Consider the following 16,518-nt stretch of genomic DNA (forward strand, 5'->3'; position numbering starts at 1 on the left):
AAACTTGTCTTGCATACACGCGGTCGCACAAATGTCGGAAATTCTGATTGCCAAGAACGCGATCACGTGCGAGGGCACTATAAAGGGGGAAGTTCAATACAAAGTGTGCCACCCTTTGGGCTCCTTCTACTAACACGAGATGAGCAGAAGTTTGGTGAGAGGCTATTTGCGCTTTTCAACCTCGTGCTTTTCAGTCCGTTACTGCTCTTTGCACTGTGACGAATGTGCTAGCTCCATTACGGACGCTAGTTTACCCAGACCGAGCGATCACGTCTCGTACTTGATTCAGAGCATGCGTGGAATTGTGTCGGAATTTATGAGAACGGATTTTGTTGTCGGAGGGAAAATTTGAGAACCAGCTCTTTTTTGCTGCCGGATATTCCGACCGCAAATGTCCGATGGGGCCTACACATGGTCGGAATTTCCAACAACAAGCTCCCATCGAACATTTGTTGTCAAATTCCGAGCGTGTGTATGCCACATTAGATTATGCGATCAGATTGTTAAAAAAAAGTAAAACAAAAAATTGGACTGGGGGGTAGATTTTGGGGAGTTCATACAAATGAATGGCAGGTGGTATGGCAGCCTTTTTCAACTCAGAGCAGGGGTCTCCAAACCTAAAGGCCCAGTTTAGTCTTTCAGCCTTTAGGGGGCCCGGACTCTGGGAGTAAATGCCCCATCTTTGGTATTGGGGGAATTGATGCTCCTTGCATTGGTGGTCAGAATGTCCCTTGCATTGGTGGTCAGAATGTCCCTTACATTGGTGATCAGTGAGAAGAATATCCCTTACATTGGTGATCAGTGAGAAGAATGTTCCTTACATTGGAGATCAGTGGGAAGAATGTTCCTTACATTGGTGATCAGTGAGAAGAATGTCCCTTACATTGGTGATCAGTGAGAAGAATGTCCCTTACATTGGTGATCAGTGGGAAGAATGTCCCTTACATTGGTGATCAGTGGGAAGAATGTCCCTTACATTGGTGATCAGTGAGAAGAATGTTCCTTACATTGGTGATCAGTGAGAAGAATGTCCCTTACATTGGTGATCAGTGGGAAGAATGCTCCTTACATTGGTGATCAGTGAGAAGAATGTTCCTTACATTGGTGATCAGTGGGAAGAATGTCCCTTACATTGGTGATCAGTGGGAAGAATGTCCCTTACATTGGTGATCAGTGGGAAGAATGTTCCTTACATTGGTGATCAGTGAGAAGAACTTCCCTTACATTGGTGATCAGTGAGAAGAATGTCCCTTACATTGGTGATCAGTGAGAAGAATGTCCCTTACATTGGTGATCAGTGGGAAGAATGTCCCTTACATTGGTGATCAGTGGGAAAAATGTCCCTTACATTGGTGATCAGTGGGAAGAATGTTCCTTATAGATAGAAAAGTTTCCACTGACACCACTTATCCCTTTAGCTAAGAGACTAATTGCTTTTTACTCAAGGGACCCCTGGCAACCTGAGGAGGAACCCTAGTGGATAAACCCTGGTCTAAGGACTCTCCCTTATGGCGGTTGCATGAGATGCCTCCTCTGTGGGTGTTTGCATTGGGTTATCGCAAACTAGAGCAGCCTTTCTTAAAATTTTTATAATGTAGGAACCCTTTAACTTTCTGATTGTGCAACTAAATGAACTATTGTGTAAGGGGCTTGGAAAACGCCTATACTTGGCTTTGAAGCGGTCAGAAACCGCATGAAGGATATGATAAATTAGAAGCTGACGGCTATACTTTCAGACACCCATAAAAAAAATGTCTTTGGGTCTGCCAACTTTGGATTGCTCATACCCAACCTTCCAGATTGACAACACGCTTTGCTCGATTTGGTGCTCTTCTGATGTACACCCCCCTGGGACGACTAGTGACTTTAGAATCTTTATTGCTGTGAGATGGTGAGCCTTGAACATGCATATCTTTCTGATGTGTTCTTGATCAACATATAATGTAACCATCTAACTGACTTTATTTGTTGCCTTGAATATTAATAAAAATCCTTTTAAGAGGAAAATGGCTTTCTGATCTCAGAACCTCTGGCAATAGTCGCTATATCTACAGCTCCGTTTATTATTGTGATGGTCACTGGGAAGAAAGCTTTCCGCATTGGTGGTCTTTGGGAAGCATTCCCCTCTTTACAGAGAACTAAAAAGATCAATGGTGTCATTGGCTACATATCTGAGAGGCAGAAATTGCTCAAGTAGCCCCCATCGACCTCTGGAGGAACCCTAGCGTTCCATGGAACCCTGGATGAGAAACCCTACTTTATAGACTTGCAAAGCATAAAATTTGATTGAAAAACACATTTATGTTCTCTTTTTAAAACATGGAACTCTTGACTTGAGTCCTAAAGAAAAAGAGAGATTCCAGTTGGGCAGCTTTATATATCTAAAGTTTTTTTTTCTCAATCGCAAAAGCTTTTAAATGTCGTGTCTTTACGGTTTGGCAACAAATGCTGTTTTTCTTTATTGGTTAATGATTAGATGGGTTATCACCAACTCTCCCAGACGCCTGTGTTTATAGTGTTGGAGTTGGCAGGCTTTCAGTGTCTGGATATTGTAACAAAGCACCTTAAAGGTCAGCATAACCCTCTAGCTTCAGGCGGCTCAAGTTGACCATGGATTTAAGATGGTGGTTGGATATATAGGATATTTGAATTGATGTGTACTATTTACAAGGATGCTTATATTGTCTATACATTGGTTTTGTCTGTGGAAGTTTTTAAAGGGCTGTCGGAAACCCCAGCATTCTCTGAATGAACGCACTTCAACATGGGCAGTTAAAGTTCCCCCATGGTGTCAGTCTGGGATGGCCAACTGTTTACTTGTGTTGTAAAGTACCTTGGCTAGTGGAAAAGGTGGAGATCTCAAAGTATTTCAGAAGACTGTAGGGGAGGGGAGCAGAGCCCTCCGGTAGAGGGTTGGGTAGAGGAGGGGAGCATTTCTGGGGAAGAGGGTTGGATAGAGGAGGGGAGCATTTCTGGGGAAGAGGGTTGGGGAAGAGGGGAGCATTTCTGGGGAAGAGGGTTGGGTAGAGGAGGGGAGCATTTCTGGGGAAGAGGGTTGGGGAAGAGGGGAGCATTTCTGGGGAAGAGGGGAGCATTTCTGGGGAAGAGGGTTGGGTAGAGGAGGGGAGCATTTTCTGGGGAAGAGGGTTGGGGAAGAGGGGAGCATTTCTGGGGAAGAGGGGAGCATTTCTGGGGAAGAGGGTTGGGTAGAGGAGGGGAGCATTTCTGGGGAAGAGGGTTGGGTAGAGGAGGGGAGCATTTCTGGGGAAGAGGGTTGGGTAGAGGAGGGGAGCATTTCTGGGGAAGAGGGTTTGGTAGAGAGGGGAGCAGAGCCCTCCAATACAGTTGTGGAATTGAGAAGTGGTGTTGGCTAAAAACAAACCAATAATGACTCCATACAAATGAGCGGACTGACTCTTGCAGTGCATACAATAGATCTGTTGAATCATTGCTTAATCTTGTATTCACTTTTATGATGCTTGGTGTCTATAAACTGAACAGTTGAGTAAGCTTCCATTTTTATTTTATTTTTTGCAGCGGAGCTGGAGTTCGTTCAGATAATCATCATTGTGGTGGTCATGATGGTTATGGTCGTGGTAATAACGTGTCTCCTAAATCACTACAAGCTTTCGGCGCGATCGTTCATTCACCGACACAGCCAAGGGAGGAGGCGAGAAGAGAACCTGTCATCGGTAAGAAAGTTCTATTCAACCTGTTAAGCAAAGGCTTTGGCCAATCGATTTATTAGGACCCAATGTGATTTGATGGCAGTTTTGTGTGGTAGAGTAAATGAAATGATGGTTAATCAAGTTGACTTCTGACTTTTATTAGATTATGTTGGAGTTTGTATGTGTTCCAAATTCCTGCAGCATTCGATTTGTCATTTAATCTCCAGTGCAAAACTCTATGGGTGCGGTCAGCTTCAATCTCTACCAGCGGTCAGCTTCAATCTCTACCAGTACTAAAGTCAGTAGTCAAAAATTACTATGCAAGTTGCCCTTACTGCAGTGCAAGGGTTACCCGTTCATTTAGTCCAGGGGGTAAAAATGTAAGTTGAAATTCTTATATTAATTCACACTCCCGCAGGCTCCCTCCCTGCCTTACAACCAATCCCAGGAAGTGGTTCCTCTACGCCACTCATTTGGTCATTTTGTCCTCTGTGACATTCCCATGTAGAATCTAAGACCAGTGATCCTGAATTGTTTACATCCACTGACACCATGAGAAAATCGAGGACCAGTCCTCCATCCCAGAAGTGGTGAATGGGTGACCTGGGAAACCAGGAATAGGGTAAGTATTCCCTACCCCAGGGTTCTCAAATATTTCCAACAAAGGGGCAAGTTTGCTGTCCTTCAGACTTTAGGGGAGCCTGACTTTGCCGAGTGACGGTAGAAAATGTTCTGGTGTCAGTGGATGTAGCCAATGCCTCATCACTGGTGTGGGTGGGAGCAGTGGTGCCTCATCACTGGTGTGGGTGGGAGCAGTGGTGCCCCCATCACTGGCAGTGGTGGCCCGATCACGAGCAGTGGTGGCTCGGTCACTGGTGTGGATGGGAGCAAATGGTGGCTTGTATCAGAAGGAATATGGTGTCCCATAGTTGATGTCAATGGGAAGAATGAGGCACCAAGGGCCAGATAAAGGCAGGCAAAGGGTCACATCCGGGCCCTTGGGCTGCAGTTTGGAGACCACTGCCCTTGACCAAGTGTAGGAAACCTCAGCATTCCAGCCATGGTGAAACTACAAATCCCTTGAGGTATTGGAAGACTCAACAACAGACATGGTTTCTAGAGGCAGAGGTACGATGAAATGCCAAGGTTGCCTATCCTTCCCTAGACAAAATGAGAAGTTATCCCTTGCCCTGTGAGGGGCAATTCCAAAGTAATTTTTGACAGCTGACTGGAGATCAAAACAAAAACCTAGCTTGTTTTATATAGGAGAAATTTTCCATGCACATGTCCATTAAATTTCTCATCTTGCTGTAGAGTATCTGACCCGTCAGTCTGTTTCCTGAGTAGGGAACAATCAGTTTCATGAGATGTTCATGTGGGTATTTTTTTTTCTTTGTTGCAGGAAGGAAGCCTGTGGCCTTCGGACAGCACAGTTTCAGGAAACGGCGTAGCAGAGGTAAGACGGTTCACTGAATGCTTTGATCAGAGGCAGGGTCTACTCAAATGAACGTAAAATTTTATTGACCTATTGGTCCTGGACTGCCTAGGTTTTGGGTGGCTCCTAACTTTTGATGACGCTTGAACAAGGGTGGCTCCATCCTAGAAAATGCGGCTTTGTTAGGGGAAGTATTCTCTGTAGAAGATAATGCCGGGAAGTATTTCATTGGAAAATATCCCTAATGTTGGGTCTCCTTTAAAGAGGTTGTAAACCCTTAGGCCAGGTTCACATATGTGCGGCTGCGGTTTTCAGCTCTGGGTCTGGTGCATTTTTGTTGACCGATTAAGGTCTGAATTTTTGCGCCTGAATTTGACCCAAAAAACACACAGGACCCTTTTGGAATCTGCGCCGTGCCTGCCCCAGACATGTGTAAAACCGGCTCCATGTCACGCAAATTGGATGAGGTCAAAACCCACATCCAAGTCACGCACACTATATTGGCAAAAGTATTGGGATGCCTGCCTTTACACGCACATGAACTTTAATGGCGTCTTGGTCAGTAGGGTTCAATATTAAGTTGGCCCCACCCTTTGCAGCTATAACAGCTTCAACTTTTCTGTGGGAAAAAGGTCCACAAGGTTTAGGAGTGTCTATGGGGATGTTTGACTATTCTTCCAGAAGCACAGTTGAGGTCGGGCACTGATGTTAAATGAGAAGGCCTGGCTCACAGTCTCTGCTCTAATTTATCCCAAAGGTGTTCGATCGGGATGAAGTCAGGCCTTGGTGAAGGCCAGTCAAGTTCCTCCACCCTAAACTCACTCACCCATGTGTTTATGGACCTTGCTTTGTGCACTGGTCCAAATCATTTGGTGTGGGGTTGTTTTTAAGGGGTTGGGCTTGGTTCCAGTAAAGGGAACTCTTAAGGCGTCGGCCTAAGACATTTTGCACAATTTCATGCTCCCAAATTTGTGGAAACAGGGGATGGCCCCCTGTCCCAGCAAGACTGCGCGAAGCAAGGCCCATAAAGACATGGATGGGACAAGTTTGGGGTGGAGGAACTGACTGGCCTGCACAGTCCTGAACTCAACAGAACGCCTTTGGGATGAATTAGAGCAGAGCCCTTCTGCTCTTCTGGTAGAATGGTGAAACCTTCCCATAGACACACTCCTAAACCTTGTGGACAGCCTTCCCAGAAGAGTTGAAGCTGTTATAGCTGCAAAGGGCGGGCCAACTCAATATTGAACCCTATGGAATAAGACGCCATTAAAGTTCATGTGTGTAAAGGCTGACGTCCCAATACTTTTGGTAATATAGTGTATTTCATGTTTGAGGCTTACAACCACTTTATGGGAGAATGCCAAGATGGTTTTCATTCAGAATTTACATTTTTTATGGATGTGTAGGAATTTGTTTAATTTTTTTGTTTTAACAAGTTTATGGCTTCTGTGTTGACTATTGTATTTTTGCGAGCCCCCAAAAATAATACGGCTTGTTTTCCTGTAACTCTACAGCACATATACACGCCCAGACCCTCGGACAGACTCAGCATCCCACCCTTCCTCCAGCGAGATCGCTTCAGCCGTTTCCAGCCCACCTACCCGTACATACAGCACGAGATCGACCTTCCGCCCACCATCTCCCTATCGGACGGCGAGGAGCCACCGCCTTACCAGGGGCCCTGTACCTTGCAGCTCCGCGACCCCGAGCAGCAGATGGAACTGAACCGAGAATCTGTGCGGGCTCCTCCCAACCGAACAATCTTCGACAGTGACTTAATCGACAGCTCCGTCTACGGGGGCCCCTGCCCGCCCAGCAGCAACTCCGGAGTGAGCGCCACTTCCTACGGCAGCAACGGCAGGATGGAAGGCCCTCCCCCGACTTACAGCGAGGTCATTGGTCACTACCCAGGATCCTCTTTTTACCAGCACCAGCAGCAAAACATGGGCACGCCCTCCATATTGGAACACAACAGACTACATTTGCAAAGCAATGGTCACGACAGCACATCGACGAGGAGCAAAGACAAGGACAAGCAAAAAGGACAGCTGTTTTAGAGAATTGAGAGAGAAAAAAAAAGACAGAACGTAAAAAATAAGAGAAAAACAATTCAATAAACACTGCACTTCTAGCTGGTCCGTTTTTGTTGTCAGTTCGGCCCCTCAATACCACTTTGTTGTGCGTTCGTCTGGCAACTTTTTTGGGCACCAGAAAAAAATATATAAAAACATTTGAAGGGGTAAAAAAGGGGGGGGAAGCCTTTTTTCCCTTTTTTGTTCTCTTGCTGTATAAATATTTACCTGTTATGTCTGGTTTGAATGCACAAGCGAAAGAAGCTTGAAAATGTTTATATGTTAACTAGGTCTTGAAAAAAAATCCTTCAACTCCGTTGCTCTTTTTATTTAATTTTTTTTTTATTTTAATTTTTTTTGTATTTTTTTTTTTTTACAGCAGAGCAGCGTATGCTTATTCCTATATACCCCCTCCCAACTTGTATCTATATATATATTATTATTTTTTTTTCTTAAATAGCTCACTTAATTAACATTAAGGAAAACAAATCCTGAAATATTTGCACAAAAAAAACTATTTGTTTAAAAGTCTTGCAATATATATATATATCTATAAAAGAGAAAAAGTATGAGTGAGGGGAAGTGTATTTTTGTATTCGAAAAAAGGGCCTATACATTTTTGAGATGTTTGCGTCAGAAATGGACAAAAAAAAGTTTTAAAGAGCAAACGGATTTTTTTTTTTTGTTTTTGTTTTTTTGGGGGGGGGCAGGGTGGGAGGGTTTGTTTGAGTGCCAACTCAAAAAAGTGTGTTGTATAATGGCGAGAGAGAGAGAGAGAGAGAGGAAAAACAGCAGTTTTAGGATTATTTATATAAATATTTAAATTTTGCACTATTTTTTGATATGACTATACCAGTGCTTGTGTTGGAAACAATGTATCGAGTCTACCACAAACAACCCAAAATAGAAAATGACAAACGATTTAAAAAAAAAGGGATCTGTGCAGCGCTGATCAGTTAGGTTAAAAAGATGACGATGATTTAAAAATTTTTGTTTTTATTTGATTTTTTTTTTTTTTTTTGTAATTGTTTGGCTGTCATTGTCTTGGGTCGTAATGATGCATTTTTTTTTATATATGTTTTTTTTTTTTTCACCTGGTTTTCAAACTACAACTCGTTGACTTCTATTTAAGTTTTCAGCAAATGTTTTTGTTTCGCCCTGCCTTGATTAAATGGTTTTTTTTTTTTTGTTTTTACGCACTGCATTTAAATGAAACTGGTTACCTATAGACACTTAAGGAAGCCATTTTGCCATTTTATTAAATACCACAAGAGAAAAAAAAAAAACCTTGCCAAATTTTAGTGACGCCGCCACTTTATACATCTATCCCCGCCCATATGGTGGCTACCTCCTCTGTCCATAGGTAACTGACTTTTTTTTTTTTTTAAAGGGAACAACTACTTTGCAAAAGTTTTTGGTATGGAAGTTTTAATTTTGTGGCAGTCGGAGAAAAGAATGTGCGCAAAAAAAAATTGCATTAAAAATTATCCCTTTTTTTTTTTTAAGACGACCCATAATGTACTGTTCAAACATTCCCTATGAGACCAGAAACCAGTATTTAGGCCAATTATGAATTTAATTGGAAATCTAATAAATTGCTTTGAGATTATTATTCCTTTGTTTATTTTTTATTACTTTTTTTTCGTTTGTATGTTTCCCCGATGGGCCGCTACGAGTTGGCAGGAAGAGAATGGCGTTGCTGTGTTAGGTTTTATAAAGGACTTTTTGAAGGCAATTTTCGTTTTTTTTTGTGTGCGACGAGCACGACCAAAAATTGCCTTCTTAACCTTTTTTTTAATCTTGGCATTGCTGTCTGGTTATAGTCAACGTGTGGCATTTTCTGACTGGACTTGAATACTGGTGGTTGCTTGACCAGTTCACTTTCTTTTATTTTTTTTATTTTATTTTTTATGAGGACTTTGTATGGAACGCAACTCGAAAACCCAGAATATTTTGGTAGCCGAAGTACATGGTTAGACTTGGAGTACACTGAACACCAACAATTGTGTCCCTCAAGACCTTTTTTTTCTTAGTAGAGCAAAAGACGTTGGCCCAGTTTGACCGCGCGGCATATAAAACTGGTTTTAACTGGAATACTTGAAATTCAGTCTCCCAAATCGCTTGCCTTCTATAAAAGCAGAAAAACTCCATGAGCATCATTAGTTTGGGTTTTCTTTTACGATTTATTGGAAGGATGAATGATTGGTTCACTGAGGGGGATCCATCAATTCATAACTTAAAGCGGGAGTTCACCCATAAGAACATTTTTAAAAAAAATCCCCTTAGATGGATGCTCGTTTTGTCTAGGGGAATCGGCTAGTTGTTTTAAAATATGAGCATTACTTACCCGTTTTCGAGATGCATCTTCTCCATCGCTTCCGGGTATGGGCTGCGGGACTGGGCGTTCCTTCTTGATTGACAGTCTTCCGAGAGGCTTCCAACGGTCGCATCCATCGCGTCACTAGTGGCCGAAATAAGCCGAACGTCGGTGCGGCTCTATACTGCGCCTGCGCACCGACGTTTGGCTTCTTTCGGAAAATCGTGACGCGATGGATGCGACCGTCGGAAGCCTCTCGGAAGACTGTCAATCAAAATAGGAACGCCCAGTCCCGCAGCCCATACCCGGAAGCGGCTGAGAAGATGCATCTCGTAAACGGTAAGTAATGCTCATATTTTAAAACAACTAGCCGATTCCCCTAGACAAAACGAGCAGGAATCTAGGGGGAAAAAGTTTTATGTACGGGTGAACCCCCGCTTTAAGGATCTAAACCTCGGCATTCACACATTTTAGTTTTTTGGGCACCTTTTTAAATACGAAGTTGACACATAGCTAATTGTTAGAATTAAGAACATGACTTTTGTTGTTGGCCCTTGGTGGTATATAAAAAATTGATACTGGGATTTTAAAACCAAAACGCCATTTTGAATTGATACTCGATGTAGGCATGCAAAAAACACACATGGGCCTCCAGGATGGGAGTCTTAAGCCTCCTACACACGATTGGACTTTCATCGGACTTTTACGTGGATTTTGCTCCGAAGGGTGTTGGCCATGAACTTGTTCTGCATACACATGGCAGGACTTTTTCAGCCAACTTTCACCAAATCACGTGGTTTTTCTGTTCTTTACCGCCACCCTTTGGGCAACTTATGCTATTGTTGTCTGATCTTTAGCATTTGGTTCTGAGCATGTGGACTTTGGACTTTAGTTCGATTGGACTTGTGTACGCACGATTTGGATATGCTCCCTCTGACATTTGTTGCCAGAAAGTTTGTTCCCACAGTGAACATTTATCCGATGAAAAAGCGAAAGTTTGTTCGATCAAACGGGTCCGTTGGAGGTTTGTTGTCAAAGTCCGATCGTGTGTATGGGCCTTTTAATGCTTAAAAGTAGTGAATGACTGCTTGTGGATGCATTAAGAAGATCGAGTCAACTGATGGTGAACCTTGTTCATGGTTCTGTTGGCAACTCAAAATCCAAGTCAATGGTTTTAAAAAGATTCAGAATAAAAAAAATTACAATTTAATAATTGAATGTAAGTGTCCAATGTGTCCATGTGTTTTGGGCTCCTCTCCGAATTAAAAAAAAAAATTACTAAAATTTCCTAAACTTCTAATGTGTTTAAAAAAAACAAATTTTTTATATGTACATAGAGAATCCAGCCCCAGTGTTTGGGTAGCTCGTTAACATTGACTGGACCTCCCTTCACCCATCAAGGCAGCAGTAGAAAGCAAGCAGGACCTTCACTTCAAGTCAACTGATAGTGAACCTCGTTCATGGTTCTGTTGACAACTCAAAATCCTAAGTCGGTGGTTTAAAAGGTTGAGAATAAAAAAAATGACCATTTAAATTGAAATTTCGAAGGTGTTGGCAACCTCGGAATCTAAGTCTGTGGTATAAAATAATTAAATGTAATTGAATAGATTTTAAGTGTTCATAGAGAATTCCTTAGCAGTGGTTGGGCAGCTCGCTAACTTCAAATGGACCTTCTTTTGGTCCGTCAAGGCAGCTGTATAAAACGGGCACCCTCGCTTCAAGCCAACTGATGGTGAACCTTGTTCATGGTTCTGTTGGGAACTTCAAGTCAAGTCGGTGGTTTACAAGATTAAGAATTACATTTTTTTTAAGAATGTCAATTGAAATTTCAAACCTGTTCATAGAAGAGAATCCAGTAGCAGTGTTTGGGCAGCTCTTTGACTTTGAATGGACCTCCCTTGGTCCATCAAGGCAGCAGTAGAAGGCAACAGGCACCTTTACTTCAAGTCAACTACAGGTGAACCCTCGTTCATGGTTCTGTTGGCAACTCAGAATCAAGTCACTGGTTTACAAGATTAAGAATATACAATTTTATTAAATTTTTACTTTTTCATAGAACAAGTAAAGGGGGGGGGGGGCGGAATGGGGGAATAGTTGCTGAGGCTAAACCCAAAACAAACCCGCCCAATTGAAGTATGGACTATCTCGGTACTGATGAGTCAAAGTAAACAGTAATGAGTAAAAAATATATATTTATTAAATTAAAATGTTGCATTAAACAATAATGTACATCAAGAGATTGGTCGATTCTCGACTAGTTTCGCTGGTTTTGGGTTTAGCCTCAGCAACTATTCCCCCATTCCCGCCCTCCCCCTTTACTTGTTCATCAATACCCGGATGATAGTACGTTATTATCTTTATTATAAATTCCTATTTGAGGCCATACTCCCACTTTTTTTATAACTTTTTCATATAAGAGAATCCAGTCCCAATGTTTGGGCAGCTTGCCAACTGCGAATGGACCAACCCATGGTCCATCAAAGTAGCAGTAGAAAGCAATGGGCGCTTTCACTGCAATACCACAACAAATAACACAACAAATAACACGCACCTATATAAAGCTCTATGGCTCCATTTACACTTTAGACCGATCCTTTTGGTGTTGATCGATTCAGGCCCACCCGCCAAGCATCCATCTTTAGCTCCTAGTGTGAAGGTGACCCTTGAAGACCTATCCAAACTGTTGCTTTGTGGTAATGTTCTGTATATTTTAAATGGCGCCCCAACACTCAACAGAACACCACAACGCGTTCTCCATCTTTTCTGCATGGAAAAAAAGGTTGTGTTTTTTTTTTTTTTTTTCTTTTTTTTGTGTTGGTAGACCATTAATGAAGAATGAGCTGCCTTATGCAATACAAGGTGACTTGTAGCAACTGTGTGCTACAAGCACATCGATGACCTAAAGAAATATTTATGGGCCCCTAAAGGAAATAAATGAGGGCATGCCTTGAACTATACAAACAGGATATGTTTGGAATCGGGGCATGCTCTGTTTTCCCCTATTTTTTGAGTTGCGAACTCAAACGCAAGTTTAAAGAACGTGGCTTTTGACATACCATGCCAGCATACGAGACGGTATCTGGTTCTTACAAGACGAAACGTGTTTGAGATTGTGTTTCTTTTTCTTACTGCTCTAACATCACACACTTATGAACCTTTTTTTTTTTTTTTTTTTTTCCTAAAACGGTGTAAATGATTTTGGTGTCTACCAATGCCCAAACCTACTATAGTTGAGTGATGTTTTGAGCTGGTCCAGAAAACGGGTTTTATTTTAGAACTTTACACTCCTTGACTGGTATGGTTCATATTTTTACATATTTAGGGTAATATAATTGTGTAGAGTTTGTTTATTTTTTATTTTTTTACAAGGATTAAAATTGTCCCCAAATATTGCATAATTTGTATGAAGTATCCCTAAAGCATTAGGAATGCCACAGTTATTTCACATTTTAAGCCCTTGGCCTTCTTGCTCTAAAGGCCCAGCAAAACTTTCTGCAAATATTATTAAACTTAAAAGATAAAAATGTATAATTTTCAATGGGATGGTGAGTTTAGAGGGTTTTTTTCGTAAAGTTTTCTATAATGGGATTATATTTTTATTTAAATTTTCATTATGGAAAATTTACTGAAGAAAAACAATAATACATGATTCTTGATAAGATTCTTAGATTTCAATAAAAATATAATCAAGAATCATGTATTTTTATTGACTTTTTTCTTCTGTAAATTTTCTATAATGAAAAATGTAATGATATAATCTCATTATAGAAAATTTACAGAAGAAAAAGGGTAAAAAATATATAGAAGATTCTTAATGATATTTTTATTGAAATTTTCAAGAATCTTATATTTTTATTGACTTATTTTCTTCTGTGAATTTTCTATAATGAACTTTTTTAAATCTATAATCCCATTATAGAAAATTTACAACAAAACATTTTTATTAAAATTTTCATTATAGAAAATTCACAGAAGAAAAGGTCATAAAAATACATGATTCTTGATAAGATTCTTAGATTTCAATAATAATATATTCAAGAATCTTCTATATTTTTATTGACTTTTTTTCTTATTTTTCTATAATGAACATTTAAATATAATCCATTATAGAAAATTTACAAAAGGGGAAAAAAGGTCAATAAAATATATAGATTCTATTTTTATTGAAATCTAAAACTTACATGATTCTTGATTTCAATAAAAATATAATCAAGAATCTTCTATATATTTTATTGACCTTTTTTCCTTTTGTAAATTTTCTATAATGGATTATATTTAAATGTTCATTATAGAAAATTTACAGAAGAAAAAAGTCAATGAAAATATAGAAGATTCTTGATTATATTTTTATTGAAATCTAATAATCTTATCAAGAATCATGTATTTTTATTGACTTTTCTTCTGTAAATTTTCTGTAATGGAAATTTCAATAAAAACAATCGCATTACAGAAAATTTTGGAAAATTTAAAATATTGAAATTTTCATTAGAAATTTACAGAAGAAAAAAAGGTCAAATATAAGATTCTTGAAAATTTCAATAAAAATATAATTTTACCTTTTTTCTTGTGTAAATTTCTATAATGAAAATTTCAATAAATATAATCCCATTATAGAAAATTTACAAAAATCTACAAATTTTCTATAATGACAATTTTAATTTTTTTTTTTTTTAATTTTCTGTAATGGGATTGTTTTTTGAACTTTTCATTACAGAAAATTTACAGAAGAAAAGTCAAAAATACATGATTCTTGATAAGATTCTTAGATTTCAATAAAAATATAATCAAGAATCTTCTATTTTTATTGACTTATTTCTATAATGAGAATTTTTAAATAAATATAATCCCATTATAGAAAATTTACAGTAGAAGTCAATAAAATATGTAGAAGATTCTTGATTATACTTGTATTGAAATTTTCAAGAATCTTATAGAAATTTACAGAAGAAAAAAGGTCAATAAAAAAAAAAAAAATAAGATTCTTGATTATATTTTTATTGAAATCTAAGAATCTTATCAAGAATCATGCATTTTTATGACCTTTTCTTCTGTGAATTTTCTATAATGAAAATGTTAATAAAAATATATTTTTTTTTTTTGTAAATTTTCTATAATGGGATTATAGATTTAAAAATTTTCATTATAGAAAATTCACAGAAGAAAAAAAGTCAATAAAAATATAAGATTCTTGAAAATTTCAATAAAAATATCATCAAGAATCTTCTTTATATTTTCTTGACCTTTTTCCTCTTCTGTAAATTTTCCATAATAGGGATTATATTTTTATTTAAATTTTCATTATAGAAATTTACAAAAAAAAGTAAATAAAAAAAATATAATGAAAATTTCAATAAAAATTATATATGCTGATAAAATCCCAAGTATCTTTTGCCTGGTTACATCCTATTAGGACATTGGGCTGCCCTGGTGTTATGGGTCAGAACCTATGGGACAATATGCTTAAAATTTTATGTAGGTTCGGCTCCTACCTGGCTCGCCAAAAAAAAAAAATGATGGTAAAGGTAAAGTTTAAAAAAATAAAATTGATCAAATAACCAAGACTTGTACATGTGTAGATATATTTACTCCCTTTCTAATCGCTGTATAATATCATTTGATGGTCCCAAGCTACGAAATGCATCTCTCCTGTATCATATTTTGCCAAGTCTCTTAAAAAAAAAAAAAAAAAAACATAACAGCCATTAAAGCTTTTTGAACCAGACTGTTAGTGTCACCAGGTCAACCGCAACATCAATTAATTCCTCCAACTGCTAATTATAGCGATTAACCAACCTCTCTGAACTGTGTGAAGGGATTCATCCGAAATCCATATCTTAGAAATTGACGAGATATCTCTTTACCCTGCACTAAATGCCACTTTAGTGAGTTTAATTAAAGGAGGGGAAAAAAAAAAAAAATCTTGAGCCTCACATTCCTGAATAAAAAAAAAAATGAATATAAAAAAATGAATGCACTAAAAATGTTTTGCCACTTTTTTTTTTTTTTTTTTTTTAACTGGATGGGAGCCATCCATAAACCATTCCATTTCCAGAATTCCTTTTGGTAGGCAGTGGCAGTTTTTTTTTTTTTGGGGGGGGGTTGTTTTTTTTTTGTATGGGGGGGGGTTGTTTTTTTTTGTATGGGGGGGGGGGGGGAATATATTTGCGAACAAAATTAGTTTACATAGAAAAGTCAAAGGGAAAACTTTTTTTTTTTTGGCGATTGGCCACAAAAAATGTTATACATTTTCTACTCTGGAAAAGATGGCATTTGCGACCTGATTTGTCGCTATAGATGGCGCAGGTGTTTTGCGATTTTTTTATTTTATCTTTACAAAAAAAAATTGTGCTTTTAATGATGGGCCGCCCTCTAACTTTTTTTTATTTTATTTAATTTTTATTTTATATATTAAAACAAGTTTACAGTAAAAAAGGGTTAGTACTCTCCATTTTTGGAAAAAGGATTGTTGGGGAAAGAGTTCTTCCTGTACCGCACCCTCTATTTGCACAAATGTGTCTCGTTACGAGACCAGCACGACCTCTTCTAGTTGACTGAAAAAAATAAAAAAAATGCTAACATTAATAAGGCAATAAGCATTGTTTTTTATGAAATGTTTTTTGTAATGCATCCAACAACTCTCTTGAGACCCAGGATATTTTTTTTAATGAGATCCTGCTCTGTTAAAAAAAAAAACGAACACGGCTGTATTTAAATGTATACTTGTGACGCGCTTTTTTTTTTTTTTTGCAACTTTTTGTTAAGTTTGATTCCCAAGGGGGGGGAAAAAATGTAAATTTAGCAAAAAAAAAAAACATAAAATCACACAAGCATGTTGGCAATTTTTTTATTTATTTTTTATTTTGTTTGTTTTTTGTGTCAAGTCGGTTTAGTGCCTTAAAATATCCGTCTGTGATATTATGGGTTGGATAGGGTTAGGATGATATACCCTCTTCAGAAGAGGATTTTTTTTTTTTTTTTTTTTTAATCTTGTAACCCTGAGGAGCAGGGATATTATCTGTCAAGATG

The 16,518-nt window shown here is 38.6% G+C and overlaps 1 protein-coding gene across 1 annotated transcript in view; it reads left to right on the plus strand.

Moving 5' to 3' along the window:
• Positions 1–8,787, plus strand: part of PMEPA1 (prostate transmembrane protein, androgen induced 1) — a 79,831-nt gene extending 71,044 nt beyond the window's left edge. Inside the window, exons 2-4 of the mRNA XM_040331355.1 lie at positions 3,538–3,692; positions 5,071–5,124; positions 6,618–8,787. Of these exons, the coding sequence (XP_040187289.1) occupies positions 3,538–3,692; positions 5,071–5,124; positions 6,618–7,160 (752 nt within the window). The 3' untranslated portion in view covers positions 7,161–8,787. The remainder of the gene's footprint in view (positions 1–3,537; positions 3,693–5,070; positions 5,125–6,617) is intronic.
• Positions 8,788–16,518: the final 7,731 nt, after the last annotated feature.

The sequence above is a fragment of the Rana temporaria genome, chromosome 12, assembly GCF_905171775.1.
Source record: "Rana temporaria chromosome 12, aRanTem1.1, whole genome shotgun sequence".
Taxonomy (NCBI): Eukaryota; Metazoa; Chordata; class Amphibia; order Anura; family Ranidae; genus Rana; species Rana temporaria.